This window comes from Strongylocentrotus purpuratus, unplaced genomic scaffold (assembly GCF_000002235.5).
Source record: "Strongylocentrotus purpuratus isolate Spur 01 unplaced genomic scaffold, Spur_5.0 spur5_scaffold_20, whole genome shotgun sequence".
In the NCBI taxonomy this organism is placed as follows: Eukaryota; Metazoa; Echinodermata; class Echinoidea; order Camarodonta; family Strongylocentrotidae; genus Strongylocentrotus; species Strongylocentrotus purpuratus.
In genome coordinates, this window is record NW_022145606.1 from 50746036 (window position 1) to 50773102 (window position 27067).

The 27067-nt window shown below is 37.3% G+C and overlaps 1 protein-coding gene across 1 annotated transcript in view; it reads right to left on the reverse strand.

The window, feature by feature from the left end:
• The window catches only part of LOC757047 (MAM and LDL-receptor class A domain-containing protein 2), a gene marked incomplete at its 3' end in the record, with an annotated part of 60738 nt that overhangs the window by 6441 nt on the left and 27230 nt on the right, over nt 1-27067 (reverse strand). The window contains exons 25-51 of the mRNA XM_030994046.1: nt 26456-26605; nt 25707-25963; nt 24290-24380; nt 22979-23110; nt 22229-22377; nt 21548-21670; nt 20489-20723; nt 18421-18647; nt 17306-17429; nt 16693-16809; nt 14579-14719; nt 13674-13930; nt 13081-13165; nt 12275-12403; nt 10516-10662; nt 9869-9969; nt 9127-9388; nt 8408-8563; nt 7608-7736; nt 6860-6978; nt 5935-6078; nt 5197-5386; nt 4152-4301; nt 2717-2817; nt 2026-2190; nt 1001-1121; nt 52-168 (exon numbers count right to left, since the gene is read on the reverse strand). Coding sequence (XP_030849906.1) covers nt 52-168; nt 1001-1121; nt 2026-2190; nt 2717-2817; nt 4152-4301; nt 5197-5386; nt 5935-6078; nt 6860-6978; nt 7608-7736; nt 8408-8563; nt 9127-9388; nt 9869-9969; nt 10516-10662; nt 12275-12403; nt 13081-13165; nt 13674-13930; nt 14579-14719; nt 16693-16809; nt 17306-17429; nt 18421-18647; nt 20489-20723; nt 21548-21670; nt 22229-22377; nt 22979-23110; nt 24290-24380; nt 25707-25963; nt 26456-26605 — 4119 coding nt within the window. The remainder of the gene's footprint in view (nt 1-51; nt 169-1000; nt 1122-2025; nt 2191-2716; nt 2818-4151; nt 4302-5196; nt 5387-5934; nt 6079-6859; nt 6979-7607; nt 7737-8407; nt 8564-9126; nt 9389-9868; nt 9970-10515; nt 10663-12274; nt 12404-13080; nt 13166-13673; nt 13931-14578; nt 14720-16692; nt 16810-17305; nt 17430-18420; nt 18648-20488; nt 20724-21547; nt 21671-22228; nt 22378-22978; nt 23111-24289; nt 24381-25706; nt 25964-26455; nt 26606-27067) is intronic.

Below are 27067 nucleotides of genomic sequence, written 5' to 3' on the forward strand. Positions count from 1 at the left end.
TCCTCAGTGGCATTACATGAGGTGATAAAGATGTCAAGAAGTAATACTTACGGCAGTCTATCTCATCAGAAACATCATCGCAATCAAATATAAAGTTACAGAACTTCTCTGAGGCGATGCATGTACCATCTTTGCAGGCTCTCTCACCATCTCCACAATGCGGGCTATCTATAAGGTCAAAGGTCAAAGGTCAAAAGTCAAAATATTTTAAATCAAAAAGTCAAAAAGAGAATCATAACAGATATCGTCACATAAATCTCTGTACTGTTGTTGCTATACCATGCTAAGGTGGGATCTGTTACAGGTGAGCCAGGATTTTCATTTTGATGGCATGGGTTTGAATCCCACCGCTGCCACCATGTTATTAGCGCTCTTTCGCAAACATGACGGTAAGGCGAGCGAAAGAACAATCTGGGCATGAGCCAACCAGAATTTTTTCTGACCTGTTTGATTTTCAGGACCGTATGAAGCCATTATAGCTTTCGTTCCCTAAACACGTCAACAGATTTGTATCCCCGTAATTCTCCTGTAGTCTTTGCTTCCGTCGTGTTTGCGAAAGCGATCAAGTATCAGGACAGCTAGAGCATCACACTATTGCAGACATCAATGCTGTGAATTAGGTCTTTATTTACCCATAATAAAGATGGTATTAAACCATCTATCAATAGAGGGCGCTTTTAAACATTTCATCTCATGAATGTTATCAACATCACCACATGATTCCAGACATTGATTGGTTCAACAGTACAACAGGGTCTTCAGTAGAAAGCTCATCGGTGAACAGATAAATTTAACCCCAATGAATCAATCAATGTTCTTCAACAGATGCACAGAGTCTATCAATTTGTGTTTGATTGATCACAATTTCAAAAGTTCCTAAGTTTTTTTTTTTAATCAGAATTTGCTCAAACTTTCACTGACCCAATCCTCACATTTGTCTGCTTCTATTCAAACCAACATAATATCAGGGTGGACTTTTCCTTTAATCATGTTCTCTTACCAGTAGGTTGCACGGTGACAGGTAATGTCTGATCAGAGTCTTTGATGCATCCTGGGGTCATTGTGATGTCATCAAGGGCTATGTTGTCATCCAGACCTCCAGCAATACCTTCAAAGTAAACCTACATTAAACATAGATGGAAGAATGAAAATGGTTTTAGCATATTGGATTTATCTTGATATCATATTAATGTCTACAAATGCATTTTTTCATTGTTCCTTGTTAGTCCTACACTTATTCCTTTTGTTGTTTTCAAAAGTTTTGTTTTTATCAACTCTAAAGATGATCTAGGGCAGAAGTGACAGCCAACAAAATGCTGTATCTCACACATGTCTACAACAGTTAAAAGTGACAACGCTATCAATATGCCCTCCTCAGTCTAGTGATCTGAAAAGCTTTTATCCTACAACTAGTTCATTAAATAATAGTAATAATAACAACAATTAATCTTGATTATTGTATAGCTCCTAATATGTAGTATCATCTGTAAGTGATTTACAGATAATATCAATACCCTGGTCATCGGATTGATTCACACACAGGGCTCACCATCTCCACTCCCTGGTGAGTATTCCTGCCATATGGTCACCATGAGGGAAAGTGGCAATTACAAACCCAAAGGATTTCTTCAACCAACCAGGTACCCATTTTTCTCCTGGGTATGGAGAAGGAAATGTAGACTAATATGCCTTAATTGCCAAAAGACGCAAGTGATGAACGTGAATCGAACGCACAACCAAGTCTAATGCTTCTTATTTTGTGTCCATCATCTGTGCTCAAATGTTCTGCCACGCTTTTGCACACTGAAGAGCCTTCTCATTTGCTGCCACTAGGTCTTCCAGGCAGCATTGGTCATCTAGGAGTGGGTATCTTAATAGGTGTGACATAGACTGCACGGATGTTCCACACTCACAGTCACTGTCTGTGGAACATACGTGCTCAAACCACATGAATGTGAAACCTCTATAAGATTTGATTCCTTAGCAGCTGGGGTAAAACATAAAAACAATCAATTAATATTGTACCTTGAATCTGTATCCAGCATCTAGTGGGACCGAATTCTTAACCCAGACATCTCCTGTAGATTCAGTCTGTGTCCAGGTCCTTACAGGATCATCATGGGTGGATATTTGGGTCAGGACACTCAGACGATTCACATTAGCTCCGTTCATGAAGGCCCAGAAACGAATCTGCAAAGCAACACAAACAAGGTAGTATCCCAAAATGTATCTACATGTGCATGTATACATTATTAACCTGGCATTTCTTGAGTTCCACTAAGAAATTCCTGTAGCAACTTAGCATCTTTCTACATGTTGCAATATTCTGCCATGTTGAAAAATATGATTTGTAAAAGGATTCAGCTAACACAGTGCACACTGATTTGACTACTGAAAGCTGATTACTTACTCATATTTTGCAAATTTAGCAACACTTAATTTTGTATTTGACTGTATCCATTGTTTACTAGATCTATTTCACTTTCATTTATTTATTCGTTTTAGTTAAACAGGGTAACTCTCAGTATTAAAACTGTTTTCCTGAGAGGCCCTGTACAAATTATATGTTACAAATACAGAAGAAAGTGAATAAAGTTTAAATACATATACATTTAAATGTCATATCATGGACTATTTGTTTTGTTTTTTATTTTTTATATGCAATAAATGTTATACACCATGCATTGCTGCCTACAACAATCAGTCATGAACTGACCTCACAGTCACCAGGGTTTTGAGTTCTAGAATAAACCAGCCCATCCAGCAAAGCCTTCTTGTTTGTGTCACCTTCTGCTGAGTCCAGATAGAAATAATGGCCTAAAGAAAGAGATTGGTTTGATTGGCATGTCAATATAGATACATGTAACAAGTGCCAATGACTTTGGAAATAGAAGCAATGATAATTATTAGAATTACAACAATAATATTCTGTTTACCCTTTTAAGGTTCTGTACCCACTCCAAAAAAAAATAAAAAATAAAAAATTGAATCAAAGAATTTCTTCCAATCTATTTATTCATTACTTCTAATCTTTTGTCCGGGTAGCCCATTCACCCATAAATAGTGGTCTTCCATGGGGCCTCTTAGGGTGCGTTTATCTTGTCTTCACTAGATATGTACATATCGAACCCCACTATCGAACCCCACTATAGTACGTGATTTGCAGGATGTCGCGTTTATCGTCTCTTCACGATTCAAAATAAAGGCCTACGTCTCTGTGCAGCTGCTTTGCGCCGTTTGATCCGGGAAGCAGACAGTTTCTCAGAGGTCAAGTACACACACATGCTTGTACAATAACATGACACAGCACATGGCACGTGCTAGCCTCCGAACCGGAAATTAACCAATGAGGTCCGATTTGTATGTGGGGTTCAGAACAGCTTTGCGTTTATCATCTCTCAGAAATGTGATTCTGGCTGTATGTCACATTCAAAACGCACCTTTTTCAGCGTTACAATATGCCCATATCTAAAGACGTTTGAAAAAGGTTTTGCGTTTATCACCTTAAAAATTTGGTTGAAAGATGTATGAGAAACCTGATTCTAGGCAAAAAATTGGTCAATAAACGCACCCGCAGAAAGATATAACACAGTAATAATGGGCATGGCACAAACAAATATTTATTTGCAAAATAATCATATATCTGTAAACTAGTTCATCTAGGCTCATTTTCTTCTTCTAATGATGCCTGCATCAAGTTCCAGCCATATTTACTAGTGTACTTAACATATCATATTTTAGAGTAATTAATGGACCCATGTGGGCAAGGTGTAGGTGTGGGGATCATATGGAGCTATATCGACCGACCCTTGATAAGCAAATACAATGTCAATGTAGCTCATCATCAGACTTTGGGAAATTGCTTGGCCACTGGCTATTTTGAGATTAGCGGCATTTGTTGTCATAATGTGCATCAGCCAATCTATACTAACTTAAAACTTACTTCAATTCAACACATACATGTACCTATTAGACACATATGGGTGTGGTAACTTCCATTATCACTCACCTGTTACTATCCTATTCATAGTTGTGGTTATCAAAAGGGGGGCTCCATCGAGAGACCCTTGGAAACAAGTGAGCCATGCCCACCTATAAATCTACATGAACTTTATTATTAAACTAATCTGGGCGTGGTCATTAGCACTCACCTGTTGGGTTACCGTAGGTGTGGTCATCATAAGGGGCTCCATCGAGCGACCCTTGGTATCCAGTGAGCCAGATCCAATCTAGATCATCATCAGAATCTTGACTCCAGTCACAAACGGTGCCAGATTCAAAGTTACACATTCTGTAAGCACCTAAATAGAGCAGAATAACAATGGACAATTAGGCATTTCACAGTTAAAATCTACATACCAGTAGTTGTGTTTCTTTATAGTTCAAGTTCAAGTTTATTCAAACCAAATCAAACATAAACAATGGTACAAGATTATAACAGCAAGGAACACAAGAATGATTGGTTTGGGACCCCAGTGAAGCACAGCTTGTGAACAGGGCCCCTTTACACAGTAGACTATACAGTAGGTATATAATGGCAAGGAGTAACATATTTACAACGAGTATAACTCATGTGTATGTAAGAATGTAACAACATAACAAATTATGCAGATGAGTATACCCCCCACCCCCCAATTACTGCCAGAGTAAGCCCTAGCATGCTTATGTCAAGTCTTATGATATATCAAAAATGAATATATATATTGTCATGAAGTTTCAGAATAAACATTAAATATAGTCCAAGTATTTATTTCTACGACCTATATACAAAGGCCACCAATCTGTCAAGACCTCATTCACCTATCATGTACATTATAATCTCTTCTCCCTAAAGACTGTCACACTTGTGCCTCTATATATTTTCCTCTCCTTTCTGTCTCGTCTCTCCCTATCCCTATCTATCTCTCTATCTCTCTCTCTCTTTCTCTCCTTCATATCATTGTAGGACTATGATATATGTATACACTTGTATGACATTTTGTTTTTTGGGATTTGATTTAGTAAACTTCATGCAATTCAACCCTTTAGCTTCAATGTTGACTTTTAAAAATAAATACCAAATACTCCAGAAACACAATATTTTTTCCATAGACATGTTCTCTCATTGAAACATGTACTAAAGGAGCCTGCTTATAAAGCCCTGTATGAGTCCTCCTTGAATGATCTTTCTATACAGGTTTCAGCGTGTACACTTACTACATGTCTTTTCATCAGTTCCGTCCCCGCAGTCATTGGAGTAGTCGCACTCTGCAGTATACGGCACGCATAGCTTGTTATCGCATAGGATCTCGCACGGGATGTAGGAGTTGGTTTTGCAGTTGGTGAACGAGATGTCGTCCATCGCTACAATGTCATCGTCGGATTCCACAGATGCAGCCATGATGAGCTGGAGAATGCAGGAACAAAACACAGGACAATAATTAATGGCCAATGCCTAATCCGCCGTCACCCTTCAAGTAGTTACCCGAAGAAAACTCATGACAACTGATAATTATGGAGAAATTATAAATGAATGAAAAGATTTTCTCTTGAAAAACACGAATAATTTGCTGAAAAATCATATAGATATCATGGAAAGGTGTAAAAAGATTTGTGGCTAGCTGTGTCTCGCATGTGATGTCACAAATCGTGACGCTCTACTGAGGACCACTGAAGGCAGAAAATCTGGATCTCAAAATAAACATTTTTGAGAGATGATTACTGCAGCCCCAAACATATTTTGAAGAGGGAAGTTGTTATGTTTGATCAGTCAGGCTTCCCCTTTGCAATGATATGAATTTTGCATCAATTAAAAACTCTTTTGATTCTTTGGGTGACTACTTTAACCCATTCTCTCCTAGAACAGGTGGTTACTGTACCTAACCCATGTACAAAAACTAAGCCTTATATTTCACATACTACAGGGTGCACAAAGAAAATGAGCTTGCGTCCTACCTGATAACTTGTCTCCTTTCGTCCCATTCCAACATGTAGGTTCATCCAAGACGACGTAGAGGTCGTAGAAGGGCTCCATATCTTATAGCTAGGATCATCACCTACCTGCACCTCCAGCTGGAACTCTACTGTTGAACTGGATGTCTAGTAAAAAAAACAAAATCATCAAAATATTTTATTATCCTTTTTGTGCCATTCAACATTTGATATTCATCCAACAATTTAATTGAAGACAAAGTTGAGTTCTGGTCATGCGATTGCATCGTGAAAGAAAAGGTGTGGAATGGATCAGAAAAAGTTGATCACGTAGCATGTAAGTATTGGTGAGTGCTGCAAGGTTCTGGAGTCATCAAAATCATAATGAATTTGGCCCAGTCTTGGTAAAGTAACAAGCACTGTACACAGAAAGATGTATATGGGATTACACAAATGGTGTCGGGCCTACTTACTGTGATCTTTCTATGCTCATTTCTCGGCCAGTATACATTTTCTACAAAAATTGTTTGGCAAATGACATTTATTTGTAATCTTGAACATTCAATGTAAGTTTTGTTTAATCATGTGAGAATTCATTTTCTTTTTTTACCAGAACTCAAGTTTATCTTTAACTAACTGTACACAGAAAGAAGTATATGGGACTACACAAACATGTGGCATAAAATAAGGCTCACATTTTTAAGCTGTTACATGTCATAGTTCGAATATGAAGGCATATGAAGAGCCATGCGTTTCAGGGAATATTTTTTCTCTGATGTTCTTCCACACTTGCATAATAACAATGATAACACTCACAAATTGGTTTTCACCTCTCCGGTCAAGAACTCAAGCTTCTCTTGGTTATAACAAAATATATTTTGATCTTTTGTTTTCTTTTCTGCTTACATTTTTATGATGAAAGTGTTAACATAAAACACACGACACATACCTGATAGAAGAACCACAAGTCAAATTGGCAATCGACCGAAGTGTGAGGTAGAACAGGACTGTAGAACCTTGCAAACTCACTGAATTGTCCATTGCCAGGCATTACTTTCATGTAGTATCCTTAAAAACAATCACAGAGTGGCGATGTATCAGCATACTTAAACGATTTGCTTATATAAACTTGAGAAGTTTTTCATTTCAGTCAGTTTGTCAAACTAATCTTTTACTTCATGATACTTTCATGCATATGTATGGGCATCTAAACTATAATAAACAAGAATATATCATTATGTTTATCTGATTTGACTAACATGAATTAATCAAGCTTGTAGAGGTCCAATCAAACAGCCAGTCTGGCGAGCTTAATTGTCAAGCTATCTATCACCTAATATTGAAAATGATAATTACACAACATTGCATGCTGTGTACTAACCTGTCTTCAGGAAAACCACTATTAATAAGTTTTTAAGAATTCCACCTAAAACTCATAACATATACATATTAGCATTCAAACCATACAAATATGTCCAAATGATAGCCCGCATGTTGTCCCCAGTTTTGTTTTTTCCTTTTCTGTTTACTTTTTCGCAGATAACAATAATAATAATATTCAGCTTTTATATAGAGCTTAATACAATGTCTCTAAGCGCTTTACAGATATACTATTACCCTGGTCACTGGATTCAGTGCTTGCCTGCACACACTGTGTGCACAATCTCCACTCCCTTGGGAGCATTCCAGATACCTACCACTTTGTGAACCCGTATGATCAGTCTCTGGTATCTTGCCTGCCCCACCTTGTTCCTGCTGCCATATGTACTCTCCATAGCTCTGATCATACCACCCACAAAGCCCAGCTGAGTCAAACACGCATGGTCCTGAAATACAATAGGAATAAACCTGTTTCAAGTTCAAGTTCAAGTTTTATTTATCTTTTTTTCATAAGACATATTAAAAATATGACATGAATATAACAGTTTAACAGAATATGGCGTTACAATAGAAGATAAGGTGACCTTGGTTGAAAGCAAGGCCTGTGAATTTTAGGTACCTCATGAGCAGCTTATGAGTATGTCCTAGAAGAACAAACTCGTCGGATAAGAATAATGCATACATTTAAATGCTTACAAACTATTAAAAAAATGTCACTTTCACCTTTTTTGTTTGAGTTCAATCTCACCAGTGCTTGTTGCATGTAAATATGTGAATAATTTTTGTTTGTTTGTTTGTTTTTATCCCACTGTTCCCACAATAATTACAAGATCATGTTTCACATCATATCTCATCATATCATATTGTACTTCACCATATCACATCATATCACATCGTTGCTCCATGTTTGTTCCAGGCTCTATTTTGTCAGAAGCACAGCGTTAGGGTTACAATAAGGTACAAGTTTAGGTTTGGGGTTAGGGTTAGTTATTGGGTCCAGAGTTGAAGTTACGAATTTGGTAAGTGTAAGAAACTATGGCAGAGAAATGTCCACAGGAGCAAGTGTCGTACAACCGTTGTATAAATCCTTTATCTACAATCAGGAACAATATCTTACCACAGAATGCTTCATCTGATTTATCAGGGCAGTCCTCCTGATAATCACAGTACTGATCGCTGTCGATACAGGACTGATCAGCACACTGCCATCTATCCTTTCCACATACACCGAGGGTAGTAGATGCTGGTGTCGTTGTACCGGATGGAAGGCCACCTGGTGCAGAGTTGAAAACGAATGTTTTGGCCCCAAAATGAATGAAATTTTCCATTTATATGATGCTTCATTGTATTTTGTTTTTATTTTTCAGTTTGCAATATTGAATATTAACAATAATAATAATATTCTGCCTTTATATATTGCCTAATACATGGAAAAAGTGATGAGCCTAAGCACTTTAAAGATTTATTATTACCCAGAATATATATATATATACCGTATATTATAATTTTGTTTTGACGTCACTCTGATAAGTTTCTGTAAAGGGACTTAAAGAGAAGGCGAAACATAATATGTGGACATTTCTATTATTGACATGATGGTCTTAATGAATATACATGAAGAAAACTGTAAGTATTCATGTTTCTCAGATTAACTAATATTAATTATACTATATGTAAAGTATCTATTTTGTATATACCTTTGTATTGTATGAAATATGTTGTTTAGAAATGAAATGTCATGTTATTTTTTAACTTGATTGTAAATTGTCATGTAATTCAGCTGAGGCTGCGAAATGATAATAATAAAACAAACTGAACTGAACAGATAGAACCAACCATTCTGCTGCAGACAGTCTGGTGTAAAAGACGTGTCATCGATCCCAATATCACCGTACGGACCGTCAGCCCTCACCACCTCTATAACAATCTGGTAGTTAGGTGATCCTGCATCTGGGAGAACAAGATTGGCTAGCTCCCAGTAATCATTTGAAAACCAGTTCTTGGTGAAGAGGAGATTCATGTAGCCTCCTATGTTTGTCCTCTGGTAGATGTTCAAGGTACCAATGTCACTTCCATACATATGGTACCAAATGCGCACCTAGAAGAGATAGAGAGAGAGAAAATAGAACTTGAGCCTGAAATAAAGTCTACTACTACTTGACCTACTAGAGATCTACTACTATTTATACTACTATTACTACTATATACTACCACTACTACTACTACTACTACTCCTATATATACTACTACTACCACTACTACTACTACTACTACTACTACTACTACTACTACTACCACTACTACTACTACTACTACTACTACTACTACTACCACTACTACTACTACTACTACTACTACTACTACTACTACTTCTACTACTACTCCTATATATACTACTACTACCACTACTACTATTACTACTACTGCTACTATAATATTTACACTACTACTACTACTACTATAGGCCTATATATATAAATATGTGTTCAAGTGATAAGTGCACTTATCCTCGAGTGCAGATAGATTGTATTATTCATTATCATTATTAATATGACTGATTCTCCCCTATGATACTCACGCTACAATCAGGACCGATAGATTGGTAAACTGGGCTGATTAGCCTAGCTGTGTCACCGTCCTCGTAGCCATCAGTGCTTGCAAGCAGTACCATATAGTACCCTTTAAAGAGAGGAAGAATAACAAATATAAACACGGTCACACTCGCACTAGATGCACTACAGCAAAATACCTCTAGCGCCATCTCAGGTGAGCTGTAGCAGTATGGTCCGAAAACTCGCTGCTCTGTTAACTGCGCTGTTGGTTGTCGTATAACGTTCTCTGTGTGCTAAGTGGGAATTAGGTGTTGGCTTATACGTACTGTAGGCAAAATGTGGATATATAGGCCTATGCTTGAGACACACAATTTGGTGGTGAGACAAGCGTGTTGTGGTCTAGTAAATAAATCACCAGACTGTACTTCACAAGGTACAGGGTTCAAGTCCCTGCCGAGACAATAACATCCTTTGGTAAGACACTAATCTACATTTGCCCCACTGGACCCAGGTGTAGTAAGTAGGAACCTGGAAGCCACCAAATTCTCTGGTTGCTGGATTGATAAAGCAGTGGTAATGTTATCTACAGTCTTTTGGAAGTGCATTTAGCTGTCATATCATAATGTGATATATGCGCTATACAGGAACAGAATATTATTATTATTCTCATTACCAAGATACTGTGTAGTATGATCCCGACTTGGGCCACTGCGGAAACCAGGTTCCGATGGTCCGCTCATCCTGGTGAACTCCATTTCGTCTTCGGTATCCTGAACCCAATCACAGGTATCATCCTCAAAGTCACACATGTCATAGGTACCTGAAGAGTTGAAGAAAAAAACAGAAAGGCTGAAATATTTAAAAAGGTACAAACTATCGGTGAGCAGGTACTAGAATCAAGGGGCATGCACTAATCTTGCAAGGCAGATGAAAGGTGAATGAACAATGCCACTAATTTTATTTGGGAAATTTTGGAAGGGTCCTATAGAATTAGTGAACGGTTCTACTTGGTTTTTTTTACACGGCTTAGATTACAATTCATTCACACGTTACATGGAAATGTTCAAGTTTATACGAAAATGCAATGTGTCAACATCTTATTTAGATAGTTATCAAGCTATTATTTGTCAAGGAAATTTTTTTCATGCAGTAAACATAAAAACAGTGAAGATTCTACTCAATTAGTAAGAAAGCTTGGATAGCAATTTCATTCACAATTTATATGGAAATGTTCAAGTTTATACGAAAATGCAATGTGTTCATATCTCATGTAGATAGTTATCGAGCTATTTTTTTTCAACAATTTTTTTTTCTTCAGGAAGTTAGCATAAAAATAGTGAAGATTCTACTCAATTAGTAAGAAAGCTTGGATAGCAATTTCATTCACAATTTATATGGAAATGTTCCAAGTTTATACGAAAATGCAATGTGTTCATATCTCATGTAGATAGTTATCGAGCTATTTTTTTTCAACAATTTCTTTTTTTCTTCATGAAGTTAGCATAGAATAAGTGAACAATTCTATATGGTTTTTTACACAGCTTGGATTAAAATTTCATCCACACTTTACATGGAAATTATCAAGTTTATACAGGAATGAAATGTGTTCACATCTTATGTAGATAGTTATCAAGCTATTATTTGTCAAGACAACATTTTTCATGAAGTTAGCATACCATTAGTAAACAGTTGTACAACAACAAAAAATTAACGCAGCTTATATGACAATTTCATTCCAATTTATATGAAAATGTTCAAGTTTATACAAAAATGCAATGTTTTCACATCTAATAAAGATAGTAATCAAGCAATTATTTGTCAAGAAAACTTTTGTTCATGGTGTATGCTTGAAATGAGTAAACAGGTGTATTCGAATTGTTACATAGTTTATATTACAACTTAATTCACACTTTATATGAAAATGTTCAGGATTATACGAAAATTCAATGTGTTCACATCTAATGAAGATAGTTACATATATGTTGCTTAATTAGCTTATCAGCAAGCTTATCTAGAAATGCTGTAAGTGTTTCTGAAACTTAAAGCTAATCTTGAGCTCTGGGATGGGTATCGTATGTCTAGAGAACATGGCTTTAATTATTTCTGGGGTGTTAATCCTGCAGTAGATTGATTGTTTGTAAAATAAAAACAACATCACAAAGGCTTGCTGGAAATCATCTTCAATAAAAACCAAATCTTTCATTTTCGCATGGTCACCTGTGTTGAGCACATAGAGTAGGGTCTACTTACCTTGATTTCCTTGATCTTTATCAGCTCAATTCTCAGCCCCAATACATTTTCTACCAAAATCGTTTGGCAAATTTATTTATTTGTAATCTTGAACAATCAGTGTAAGTTTTGTTGGATTCTGTGAGAATTTATTTTTTATCATTACCAGAACTAAAGCATATCTTTAAAAAAAACAATCTTACTGCAGATATCGACAGCTTCATCAGACGAGTCTCCGCAGTCATCAGTGAAGTCACAGAGTCTTGTTAGTGGGATGCAGGCATTATTAGCACATCGAAACTCATCAATCTTACAATCCTTGGCTTGAGGTACTGCATCAATGAATGAGGAAAGATGAAATATAGGGTAACAAACATTAGGGTTGATATGATATTAATAATAATATTCAAGTTTTATAACAGAATAAATATTACTGAATTTTCTATGTACTTTACAAAATCAGTTTCTGACATGCAATCGGTATAAACAAGCAATGTAGAAAAAATATTCTGTATTGCATAATATAAAAAAATAACATACAAATATGAAATGTAGCTATCATAAATATTGCTAATCATATCATTGTATGTATTATCATTTGTTATATTTATTTTACTATTATCAGTATAACATGTATTCCTGGTATAGCTATTTTTACTACTGTTCAAAACCTGTAATTCGGATTTCGAGTCACGACTGTTTTTTATTTCAATAAACCATTACTACTACATTTTAACATAATCTTGTGAATGAGTTGCATCACCTGGTAGCGTGTATTGGGTATTCTGCAGTCAAGCTAAGTTAAACATACCGTAATAATAAATCCTGGATACATATTCTCCCGGTATGGAGTGGCAGTAAAAGTGAGGTCCCTTTACCTTGTAATGTTTATTGAGGTATTCTGCACATTAATTAAGTGGCCTAGCGTGTGTATCATTCAACCACATTTTGACAAGATGGATACATAATCCCCTGGGTATGGAGTGGCAATATTAGTGGGATGCTTTACCTGGTAGTGCACACTGCATCATACTGATATCGTCTATTGCTACATCACCAAACACGGTGTAGGTTCGCACTGACTGGAACTTCACCTGGAGAGAAAGGAGGGAAAGAAGATATTCTAAACAAATTTTAGATACATCTAATAGTGACTCGGTACATTACAGGTAACAATTGCTGCTGGAGCATTCTTCCCAGAACCCATTTGTTGTTCTTGAAGAAGATGATCTGTTGGGGAGGATACCCGGTATTTCCCCGACTCCCAAGCTTTTATCAAGGCATCATCAAGAACTTCCCCTTCTGGATGTAGAGCTGAAGAGAACCAAAGTCCTCTTCTCGTTTATACCAATCATTTACAAGTTTTAAAAAAAACTACAATTGTTTGCGTGTAAATGAACGGGTTAGGGTTAAGGTTATAGAGTTATTCAAGTTCCTTCTGGAAGATCTTACATTGAATCCTCCAGAGATCCTGCCAGGAACTTCTCCTCTTGGATGTAGAGCTGAAGAGAACCAAAGACCTTTTCTCCTTACCAATCATGTGTAATTGAATGGGTTAGGGTTAAGATTAGGAAGCATGTATAGAGTTATGCAAGGTCTTACATTGAATCCTCCAGGTATCCTGCCAAGCGCAGCGATGCCTTCATGCCAGGTATCCCCCTGGCTCCCGGTCTGATACCAGGGCATCATCAAGATCTTCTCCTCCTGGATGTAGAGCTGTAGAGACCCGATGTCCTCACCGTACATGTGGTACCAGAAACGCACCTCGCATGAAGCAGCCGCGTTGCGATGCATCCTGGAGGACAGCACGGCCCAGCGCGTCCCAGAGTCCGGGGTGATACCAACATACATGTACCAGCCTAGGTAATAGGTAGTGGATATGACAAAACTGAGTGGTTACAAGTGAGTTACGTACATAATCAAATATAGAATAATAATAATATGAATGGTGGCTTCTTTCATAGCGCACCTGGCCAGCCCGATCATTACCCTGGCTTTAGCAAGGCGGCCATTACGGTGCACTAGCGTAGAAGGTTGAGTTCTGGTAAAAGGGAGAAACTAATTCTCAGCTTTCTCGTTCTCTTTTTGTCGGTTTGGAAGAATATTATTGTAGAAAGGTCTGGTCAAGGTAGTCCTTCCAATGCCCACATACATGTATTTGAAATGAAGTAAGTTACTTACTTGATGAAATATAGAAGGTCAAGTTCTGGTAAAAAGGAAAAACAATTTCTGAGCTTTTTCATTCTCTTTTTGTCCGTTTGGAAGATATCAATGTCGAAAGGTATGGTCAAAGTAGCTCTTCCAATGCCCCATACATTTATTTGTTATGGAACATGAGGGCCCTGAAAAAGTTAAGACTAAACTGTGATGCCACTTGTGGGTGTGATCCTACATATCCATTTTGTGTTCAAATTAATTAAAGAATTTCAAGTCAATATTTCAGTCTAAATAACAATACTCTACACAATTTGTGGCATAGAAAGGGTTAAAAACATTTTAGAAATTACCAAATGCAGTAAGTGTGGTGTGATCGAAGGAAGGACCGGTGTTTGAGTCTGGCGTATCTCCTTGGTGTCGTATGAACTTATACACATTGTGTCCAGAGTTCCACCACCAGCAGGTGTCATCCTCAAAGTCACATGTTGTTCCTATGGATATAATCAATTAGATAGTATACTGGTACTGGTAGATGTGTGTGTGTAATTGGGTTTTTACAGACGTGTATCAATCAGATATGATTATTTACGTATGGGAAACGACCTTTAAAGAGAAGGTTCATTGATTTAAAAAACTAACTTTAATGTCATCATTGCAAAGGTGACACTTTGATTGGCCAAGGTTATCAAAAGCCAGTGCTTGGAAACATTCGAAGTAATGATTATTAACAATTACAAAATGCTTAGATACAGCCCCGACATAGCACCTGAAAAGCTCCCGGTCGCTGCTGAGATATGACGTCACATGTTGAACATGATGTGCACAAGCAGACGATGTCCCATGACATCTCACACAATTTCAGTGTCTGTTTTGTTATCTTTTCTTCAGTTAGTTCTCTTACTTCAATACCTTCAGGCAAAATGTTTAATCTATTGCCTCACTCTTAACCCCGTGCATGGTATTATTTTGATGAAAAAATGCAAGGATTAAAAAAAAAAGGGAATCCGTCGCTTGTAAACAAAATAAGACGTCATTGTATTTTCAGCTGCATACACCGTGGCAGGTTCGGCGTTTCAAGAGGGAACAATAATGACGTCCAGCTATCATTCCGGAGGTTTTTTAATTTGAAAGTGTGGTTTCTTTGATCGTTCATTAACCCATATCCTGTGTATTTACAAACAAAAGAATTTAGTTATCAGAATGGGGGTCATATCCCTTTTTGAATGGTGTAAAATTCCACCACATTTATATACACTAAACTCATTATAATTTGAGAAATATAAGCATTGCAATTATGTTTATTCTTTATGGGATGTTGTCTGCTTGGGCAGGGTTGGTTCATATTGTGACGGCATGAAAACTTTTTTTTTCCGGCGAATCTCTCGCATATCCCAGATGCTATGGAGGTTGTTTTATTTGTATTTTTATAAACCACCCGATATGTAGTTGACCTAAAACTTGCATAATAGTCATCTAATAGCTTACCAGTTTCTAGTAATACGCTATTTGCCGTATTTGTGATTTTCTATGAACCCGCACTTTAACGTCACCCTCCAAAGTATTGACTCAGTTTCGAAACTGCGTATTCGGCAGAATCAGTTTGTAACTTTCATTGTTAGCTGGATTACAGGCGTACGCCACAACGCCCTTTTATACTGGTACTGGTAGATGGTTATATATAGTACTGACTTTGGTATGTAGCGACGTGTGCCCTGCTCAAAGTCAAATGGCATTTCTAGAGTCATTTACATATCAATACTATAATAATACATGTAGACGATAATATACATATTATATTGAACTGACTTCAGTAATTAGCGACAAGTGCTCTGCCTCTGATCATTTAAAATATTCATGTGATAGTCAATAGATGGTAATACTATCATAATACAGGTAGAGGGTTTTTTCATGATGGTACATGACTTTGATAATTACCAAAATATGGGCCCCTTTGCATAAAACTTAGAATTGATAGTAACTTTGCGATCAACATTAACCATGGTAACATTTTACTCAACAAATCACGGTCCCCACGAAAGATACCATAAATGGCAAAGTTACCATCGATGCAAAGTTTTATGCAACGGGGTCCTGATCACATTACGGAATCTGGTTTGAACAGTGCGGTGTGAATTGACAAACAAATCAAGGTTTCCATGGAAGTTACCATCAATTTAAATTTATATGCATGCAGTTAGTAGAGCGTCCGCCTCACAACCAGGAGGTCGTGGGTTCGAACCCCGGCCGCGTCATACCAAAAGACGTTAAAAGACGGGAGTTGCTGCTACCTTGTTTGGCGTTCAACAATAAGGGATAGAGCAACGTCGATCTGGCGCTGCTCAGTGGCTGCCAGGCTCACGATCAATTCGGCAAAAAGAATTTCCATTTTCGGTTTAACTTTAAAAAAAATTAGAGTGGACTTTAAAAGATTATTATGATTATGAAAATATTGTGTTGCACCTACCACAGTTAAGCTCATCCATCTGGTTAGGACAGTGCGGTGTGAAATCACAGAACTGACTGTTAGGTAAACAGGTCTTATCATCATCATCACAGTAGAACTCACAGGTTGATGGAGGAGCTGAAGGATAAAAGATAAAATGCCCAGTGGTATTAATTCATATTCAATTAAATTAAATTCAGTTCAATTCATTTATTTCTACAAAATTCATAAAAACAGTAAAATGCGTTAAACAATGTTTAAAACAAATCCTAATATTGCATTATAATTTTTTTAATGCAATAAGAACAATTATAAATTACATGACAATTGAGTGTAATGTGGAGGGAATAGCAAATATAAATATTGACTTGATATAGGCACGATAAAAAATTAAAAATTAAAAATATTACAATTTTTATCACAAAAGAATACAAAACAAAACAAAATTATTAAATTAAGATTTGAAGAAAAAAAAAAATCCCAAATAGTACTTTTTCAGCGCAACCTTAAAATACTTGAAATATTTCTGGTCACATGACAAGCTCTCAACCAACCAAACACCAATAAATTGTTGATGCAGATATAATAATAAATAATGGCACAACAATAGTACTCAATAGTAAAAGATAACTACCTGGGCATTCTCCTTCATAGAAAGCGATATCATCCAGGGATATATCACTGGAGAAGGATGTGCCAACAGAAGCAATTAACTGCAACTCGTAGGAATAGGCACCGTCTATTACATCCAATGGTACCTGGGATTTAAAGGATATACAATGGTGTTATTATCTAAGGTATGATTATATTAATCTGGAGTTTGAAACCAAATACATGTAAGACTTGAAGCCTATCTGCACTAGTTTGGCCAGGAGGGATTAGACCTCCCTGCATGGTCACTGTCAGGTGGTTCTCTCATCAACTCAGTTCTCAATTAACCTAAGAAAAAAGGGATCATGGGGGACCAGCGGGTACTGCTTAGGAATTGTTGGCTGTATAAAGGGCAAATTAGCTACAAGTAGTGCAGTCCCACTTTAAAGGGAAGGTTGAGTTCTGGGGAGAGGTGAACAATAATTTGTGAGCGTTTGCTTTGTTATTATTCAAGTGTGGAAGAACATGAAATAACAAATGTTCCCTGAAAAGCATGGCTTTTCAAATGCCTTTATATTCCAAATATGACGTGTAACAGCTTAAAAATGTGTGCCTCATCTTTCTGTGTGTAGTGCTTACTAAGACTAGGCCAAAAGACACCAAAACTTATATGCTACATGATCAATTTTTCTAAATTATTCCACACAATTTCTTTCACAATGCAATCGCATGACCAGAACTCAACTTTAGCTTTTAGGCTTATTCATGCACATACACCAAGTTTCCATTTAGTGTGTAATCTTTGAATTAGTGGGGGCTCTAGAATTTAAAGGAACTAATTCCTAAACCATCCGGGTCGGGTGTGGCAAATGTACACTAACATCTTGCTATATGAAATTGGTGCCCTTTCCTGATTCACCAATGAATAGGTAATGCTAATGATATTGACTGGCTTATCTATCAGGAGATACAATGACGTTTTTCAGTCTCATCAGCGCCTTTGATTAGGCAACTAGATATTCACGCTTTATAAATACCTGTATTGGATTAGATTAGATTGGATTGACCACGTCTACAACTCGGTCAATATGATTTCAGTAAGGGCAATATTTGTTGGTATCTCCCCCAAGGCCAGTCAATATTATATAATTATCTCACCAATTGTTGTCGCCACTGATCGCCTTTGTCGCCTTTGAGTGTAATGATATTGGTGAACTTTGTTTCTGTATCTGCCTGCCTCTGGACGTAGAGGTTACCCACACCAGCTCCATACATGTGATAATAAAACTCCAAGCATCGCTTCTGCAATGCCAGGAAATCACCAGACTTCAAGTAGGCCATGTCATTCTGAGACTTCCCAGACGCCTCAATGAAGATATAGGTACCTGGGAGAATTAAGACAGATTAAGTTTTCAGTGTGAGGTGCCATGGTGAAATGACCTCTGACATGCCTCAATGTAGATATAGGTACCTGGGAGAATTAAGACAGATTAAGTTGTCAGTGCGAGGTGCCATGGTGAAATGACCTCTGACATGCCTCGATGAAGATATAGGTACCTGGGAGAATTAAGACAGATTAAGTTGTCAGTGTGAGGTGCCATGGTGAAATGACCTCTGACATGCCTCGATGTAGATATAGGTACCTGGGAGAATTAAGACAGATTAAGTTGTCAGTGTGAGGTGCCATGGTGAAATGACCTCTGACATGCCTCGATGAAGATATAGGTACCTGGGAGAATTAAGACAGATTAAGTTGTCAGTGTGAGGTGCCATGGTGAAATGACCTCTGACATGCCTCGATGTAGATATAGGTACCTGGGAGAATTAAGACGGATTAAAATGTCAGTGTGAGGTGCCATGGTGAAATGACCTCTGACATGCCTCAATGAAGATATAGGTACCTGGGAGAATTAAGAGAGATTAAGTTGTCAGTGTGAGGTGCCATGGTGAAATGACCTCTGACATACCTCAATGTAGATATAGGTACCTGGGAGAATTAAGAGAGATTAAGTTGTCAGTGTGAGGTGCCATGGTGAAGTGACCTCTGACATGCCTCAATGTAGATATAGGTACCTGGGAGAATTAAGACAGATTAAGTTGTCAGTGTGAGGTGCCATGGTGAAATGGCCTCTGACATGCCTCGATGTAGATATAGGTACCTGGGAGAATTAAGACAGATTAAGTTGTCAGTGTGAGATGCCATGGTGAAATGACCTCTGACATTCCTCAATGTAGATATAGGTACCTGGGAGAATTAAGACAGATTAAGTTGTCAGTGTGAGGTGCCATGGTTAAATGACCTCTGACATGCCTCAATGTAGATATAGGTACCTGGGAGAATTAAGACAGATTAAGTTGTCAGTGTGAGATGCCATGGTGAAATGGCCTCTGACATGCCTCAATGAAGATATAGGTACCTGGGAGAATTAAGAGAGATTAAGTTGTCAGTGTGAGATGCCATGGTGAAATGACCTCTGACATGCCTCAATGAAGATATAGGTACCTGGGAGAATTAAGACAGATTAAGTTGTCAGTGTGAGATGCCATGGTGAAATGACCTCTGACATTCCTCAATGTAGATACAGGTACCTGGGAGAATTAAGAGAGATTAAGTTGTCAGTGTGAGGTGCCATGGTGAAATGACCTCTGACATGCCTCGATGTAGATATAGGTACCTGGGAGAATTAAGACAGATTAAGTTGTCAGTGTGAGGTGCCATGGTTAAATGACCTCTGACATGCCTCAATGTAGATATAGGTACCTGGGAGAATTAAGACAGATTAAGTTGTCAGTGTGAGGTGCCATGGTGAAATGACCTCTGACATGCCTCAATGAAGATATAGGTACCTGGGAGAATTAAGAGAGATTAAGTTGTCAGTGTGAGGTGCCATGGTGAAATGACCTCTGACATGCCTCAATGAAGATATAGGTACCTGGGAGAATTAAGAGAGCTTAAGTTGTCAGTGTGAGATGCCATGGTGAAATGACCTCTGACATGCCTCGATGTAGATATAGGTACCTGGGAGAATTAAGACAGATTCATTATTGTCCAGTTGAAAATGGAATTTCTTGGTGTATACATGGTATATGGGTATACATATACATGTACTGTATTCATATAAAAGATAAACTCAATTAAACAATTTTGAGTCAACAAAAATGAAAACAAAACCAATCAAACATAGATATAGTCATGCATCAAAAATAATCTGATGAAGTGACTTACCATAAGGTGTTCCGAAAGTATGATCCGCTGTTGGCCCCGTACCACTAGAGACTGTCCTTCCCTGGATGCGCTGCCAGTCAAAGTCGTCATCCTTCTCTTCGTTCTTCCACGTGCAGAGACTGGTCTCAAAGTCACACGAGCCAAACGGAGAGCAAGGATTGGCGCTGATGAAGACGTCGTCCAAAGATATGGCAGCATTCTCAGTGTAATCTATGGTAGAGGCTTGGAACCGGATCTAAAGAGGGAAACAAAACAAATCCAATGTTACCCCATAGCCAGCAGGAACTGGGTGGCTCCTATGGGAAAGACAGAACCCAGAAGTCAACGGGGGTTAACAAGTTAGAGCACATATTCATAAAACCATATTCAGGCTAGTAAGCAAATAATTACCATTGGTGAAGGTGATGGGACAAACTATCACTTCCGAGGCGATCTGGATGTAGCTATCTTTCCAAAGCGAAGCGATTTAGCATTCCTTAAAGATGATTTTAATAACATTTAAAGAAAGTCAAAGATGTAATGTGAAATGATCTCAGACATGTATCTTTTGTTGCAAGGAGAATAATATGCGACTATACAGCTGTTTAGAACACTGTTCATCTAGTTTTTCATTTTGCTTTCAAAATTGTAGCTGAGCTTTGAACTACATGTACCTAACCTTTAGTCCTAGACTTCATTACCTTGTAAAGACTGTCGGTATCATTAAGGTTCAGCTCCATTTACATGCCATTCATAGCAAAGAAAAAAAAATTATGAGAAGAGAAAAGAGCAAGGAGAAGAGAAAAGAGGAAGAAGAAAAAAGAAGGAAAAAAGGGGAAAAAGAGAGAAGAAGAAGAAGAGAAGAAAAAAGGAGAAAAAGAAGAGAAGAAGAAGAAGCAGAATAAGAAGAAAAGGAAGAAGAAAAAAGAAGAAAAGGAAGAAGAAAAAAGAAGAAAAGGAAGAAGTGGAAGAAGAAAAGGAGAAGAGGAAGAACAGAAAGGAAGAAGAAGAAGCAGAAGAGAAAAGAAGAAGAGGAAGAAGATGAAGTAAAAGAAGAAGGTGTATCATAGAACTCATTACCTTGTAAATGCCATCAGTATTATTGAGGTTGATCTCCACGACATGCCACTCATCTTCATGTGTGATTCCATCCATCTCCCAGAGTAACTCAGCCTGCCCAGTCACCAGCTGTACCTTGTATGCCTGTTAAGAAACGAGGCACCGGGAGGAGAGATGGTTAGCAAGAATCGAATTGAACTGAATTTAATCTATTGAACCATATAATGTATACAAGCAAAGCATACAACAGGAAAATACAATACATATTAAAACACATTTATAAAACCTTCAATACTAAGTCTTGTTGAAAACTAAATACTTATTATAGCTAGCCTATGTAATTAGTTGACAAGTAGCTTAGTGAGGGGTTATGAATATGGGACCAGGGGAGTGTTTTACAAAGACTAAGATCGACTTTAAGTTGGACTTAACTATGGCAGGTCATTCATGCCACGTTTTGCTCTCACCATTTACTGGCATTTGTCTCTCAAGGGACGTACAAGTCGTGGTCATAAATCTACAGAATTTACATTTTTTGATAACTCATTATTGAAGAAAAAATATTTTCTAATGTTTTTTCTTCTAAAGATCGTAATGGTAAGAGCAAACAGTTGCTTGAACGGCCTGCAGTAGTTAGGTCTAACTTTAAGACAATCTTAGTCTTTGTGAAACACTCCCAAGTGTTAAAATCTCTGAGCTTACTTTGAGCTGGCAGTATTTAGAGTTGGTCATGTAGTACCACATTTGAAAACACTGCCCATCTCCTGTGGTAGCTGGGAGGGGACCGCTGTCTACTATCGCAACATCTGTGTTCGATGAAAGGTCTGTCATATCAGCAAAGAAGACATGGCCTGCAGAGAAAGAGAGAGAGAATTAAATTGATTCTTTTAATGACTATGAAATAAATGATGACGAAATACATGATGATGAAATAAATGATGATGAAAAAATAGTAATAATAAAAGAAAATATGATGATAATAATAATAACAATAATATTAGTGCTACTAGTAATAATACTACTACTTATAATTATAGTAACAATAATGACAATAATTATAATAAATAGTTTAATCTGATTATAATAAATACAAATTAACACAATAAAATACAACACATGGATTTACAATACACTGTAAAACCAGCAAATTTCTTACATTTCAGTGATGGAAGTTAGAATCATAAGAACGTGTATGAAAATTATGGACATTTGGCAGTATGACAGTATTTATCAAGTATTTGTTATAAATAACTTCAATTTCAATTCAAATTTCTTTTCAATTTTCAATTTGTTCATGTTTCCAACAAAACATTACAAATCATTTATAACCATTTACACAAAATGTAGAAATGCATGTTGGAAACAGAGGGTTCCACTAAAAAGCAATGCTTGTACAAGTGTGAAAGCCTCAAATGATACTTAGGAATAATGAGTAATTAAATTAACAATTACCATATTCAGTTCGATAGGTGTTGTCTATGGCAGGGGCAGCTGATTGTGAGTCTGCTTGAATGACTTCCCAGTCAAACTGATCAGGACTCGTCTGACTGTAGTAGCATTCTCCGTTCTCAAAATCACATACATCTGTAGAAGAGAAAGATATTGGTATTAAAGCCCCACTTGTAAAGCTACTTATGCCCTCTATATAGAAAACAGTGCCTAATTGGTGCCTGTTGGTCCCCCATGATCCCCTTTTTTTATGTTAATTGAGAGCTTATTAGATGAGATAACCACCTGTCAGTGACATTGCAGGGTGGTCTAATCCCCCTGGCCAAACTAGTACAGACAGGCCTTAAAGAATAACAATAAATAACAATTCTTCTATTAATTTGATGTTATCGCCTGTTTGGAGTCGGAAGGGCGTTAACCTTAGGTTGAAGTATATGGTTAATGCCCTTCTGGCTCAAAACAGACGATATACTTCATTTCATTTGCACATTATAACTTCTAGTCTGAATATAGTAGTGTTTTCCATTGTAAAAATTACATACACATCTTAGAGAGAATAAAATATTGCATCAGAGACTAACAATAAACGTATCGTTTGTTTGCAGCCAGAAGGAAATGTATTGATTGTAAAAGTCACGAGTTAAAGCCTCCAAAAAATAGACAAGTATTATCAGGTCAAGAAATTGTTCAACTTTTAATCTGACTATAGCAACGTTCACTATTCTCAAAATCACATACATCTGGGGGAGAAGAAGATATTCGATTTAAGAATAACAACTACTAACCATTATTATATTACTTTGATGATATACTTCAATCTTCCACCAAATTGTTTCTTGCAAAGAATAAACTACATCACCTAAATTTATCTCAAAACTGTGCGATGCAAATCTTGACGCGATTCCGAAACCTCTTAACAGAACTGAAGCGGTGTAGCTACTACACACCTGGGCCTCGTGTTACAAAGAGTTACGATTGATCCAAATCAATCGTAAGTCCTCCAATCAATTGTAAGTTTGCAGTCTCCTATCTCTTATGTACATAGTTGCAATTTAATTCAATCGCAAATAACTTGCGATTGATATCAACTCTTTGTAAGATGGGGCCTAGGGGTTAATAAATACCCAATATTGTTGAATTAATTCATGTACTACTACAGTGATACTTAAACGTAATGATTGCAGAAAAACAGCATCTTTTAGAAAATCCTTCAAAGATCTGTAAATTGGCAACTCTTTATTACTGAATTGTTTAATTCCCATTGGCTTCTTATAGGAGCCACTCGGTTCCACGAGTCAATGGGTTGATACTCACTTGGAGTAGGGCAGGAACCAGGATGGAAGGTTATGTCATCTAAGGCGATGTCACCACTAAAACCATTTCCACGAACTCCTTCAAAGATTATCTGAAAATCAAGAAAACAAGAGCGTGATTGAGGGTGTTGCAAAACTGAAAGGCGTCTAATATTCTGGACAGAATCTATAAAAACAAATATTTTTACATCTGTGAACACTGAATACAAAATGTAGGCCTACATGTGTTAAACGAAAGCAATTTAAGGAAATTTCTTACCAGGGAGGTGTTTCATAAAGATTCTAAGTTGGACTTAACAATTATGGAAAGCCGTTAGCATATATGAAAATATTTTGTAAAAGTTATTTCAAAAGGCATAAAATGTTGATTTAAATCATTGATATTTCCTATTATCCAAGGAGATGTTATTGATGTGGAATTTATAAAAAGTCTAAAATACTTAAATTTTCACTTCTGAATATACTTTATTTTAAGGCTACCAATGGCTCTCCATAATTTCAAGTCCAACTTAAAATTTATTTCGACTAAGGATCTTTGTGAAACAACCCCAGGTACCTTACCTTACCTAGGTTGAGTGTTGTGAATGTAAATGTACATGCTGCATGTTTGTTAGCGCTGTGGCAGAGATCGGTCGATCAAGCTCACTATCCATAATGCGGAACAAAATGAATAGCAATCTTTTATGAATAGCGGTCCTTATAAATAGCAAGCTGAACCCGCAGGGATTCGAACTCCATACCGTGAAGTTTACAAACCACAATTTCAGGGACTTATCAACTGGACGAAAACACCTCCACAATATCTCGATTTGTGCTCCGGATGCATCTTTATGAGCCAATGTATTTCATTAAAGCCTATCTGCACTAGTCTGGACAGGAGGGATTCACTTCCATGCATGGTCAGTGATAGGTGGTTATCTCATCAAATCAGCTCTCAATTAACATAAGAAAAAGAGAATCATGGGGGACTAACAAGCACCGATTGGGTAAGTTTTCTATATAGAGGGAGCAAGTAGCTACAAGTAGTACAGTGGGGCTCTAAAGCATATCTGCACTAGTTTGGCCAGGAGGGATTAGACCTCCATGCATGGTCACCGACAGGTGGTTAACCCATCAAATCAGCTCCGAGTCTCAATTAACATAAGAAAAAGGGGATCATGGGGGACAAACGGGTACTGATTGTTTGCTATATAGAGGGCGCAAGTAGCTATAAGTAGTGCAGTAGGGCAAGTCCCTAATAAACTTCAACTCACATGATACGAGCCTGTATCTGTAAAGTGAATATGGACTTGGTTCCATCCAAAACACCTCCACAATTTTTTACAATCTCTCAATTTTTGTTCGGGACGCATCTTTAAGGGCCAGTACATTTCATTAAACTACCTAATAAAGTGGACCGTAAATTTCAATTAACTCACATAATATGAGCCTGTTTCTGTGAAGTGAAGATGGACTTGGTTCCATCCTGGTCCTCTGGGCTCTGTCTCCTGCCACACCGGCAGCTCAAGACCCTCTCTTTCCTCATAGACTGTGAAGGCGCCCATCTGATCTCCATACATCTGGAACCAAAACTCCATACAGTACCCGGCCACATCGACATTGTTCAACAGCTCAGAGTCTAATCGGGCAACATCACCGCTTCCCTCGCCAGACATCTCAGTATAGACGTAAAAACCTGAAAAACAGAAAGATATATACCGCATCAGTAAATTGCTTTACAGATATATTATAACAACCGTCTGACATCAACATTTTTCAAGAGCCCAGAGTCTAATCGGGCAAAATCACCGCTTCTCTCGCCAGACATTTCAGTATAGATGTAAAAACCTGAAAATAGAAAGATATAAACTGCATCAGTGTCTAATCGGGCAACATCACCACTCCTCTCACCAGACATTTCAGTAAAGACGTAAAAACCTGAAAAACAGAAAGATATATTATACCGCATCAGTAAAATTGCTTTACAGATATATATTACCGCCTCCATGGATTCAAGCTTGCATCTTTTAAGTAGTCACTTGAAGAATCTTTGCTTCATAATGAATATATGCATGACTGTTACATAATGAGCTCACACGTTATGTTCAAATTAAGAGTGCTGTTTTCAACCTCATCTCCTAAAATCATATTATTTGACCTCGAAATTATTTCTACAACATGCCCATACCTGTTTGATCCCCTTTGGTGTGGTCCGAACTGGGTCCTGTTCCTACACTGCCTGTAGATCCAGAGGCTCTGGTCCAGTCGAAGTCATTATTGATATCATGTGTCCAGTTGCAGAAGCCATTCTCAAAGTCACAATTGTGTGTGTCTGGTACTGTAGTGGAAAAGAGGAATGAACATAGATTCGTCCTCGTGGTAATATTTAGCTCTCATACCATAAATAATGCATGCAGGAAAAGATTGAATGTCATTGTATATATAATCTTTATAGCTCTGTTCATGACAGAAAAAATTACCATAGTACGTAGAACATAGGAATTAATTTGGTAATATCTGTACTTAATTATTTCTAATTTGCTAATATTATTTTCAGGAATTTCATTTAATTGATTTTGTGCTTTTGCTAGCTCTTTTCTTTCACCGAGAATGAATGTTGTAGGATTGATTCTAGGGTCTTTGGGCTTTAAATTGAAAAGTGTTACATGGGTGGCAGGAGAGGGATCCAAGAAGCGTTACACTTCTCTCACTATCCTGTTTTTAGTTTGCCTGATTAGACTTGTGGGGAGATTCAATGACATTTTGAACAGTTAAACTCTTGGCAGTGGTAGGTAAAAGT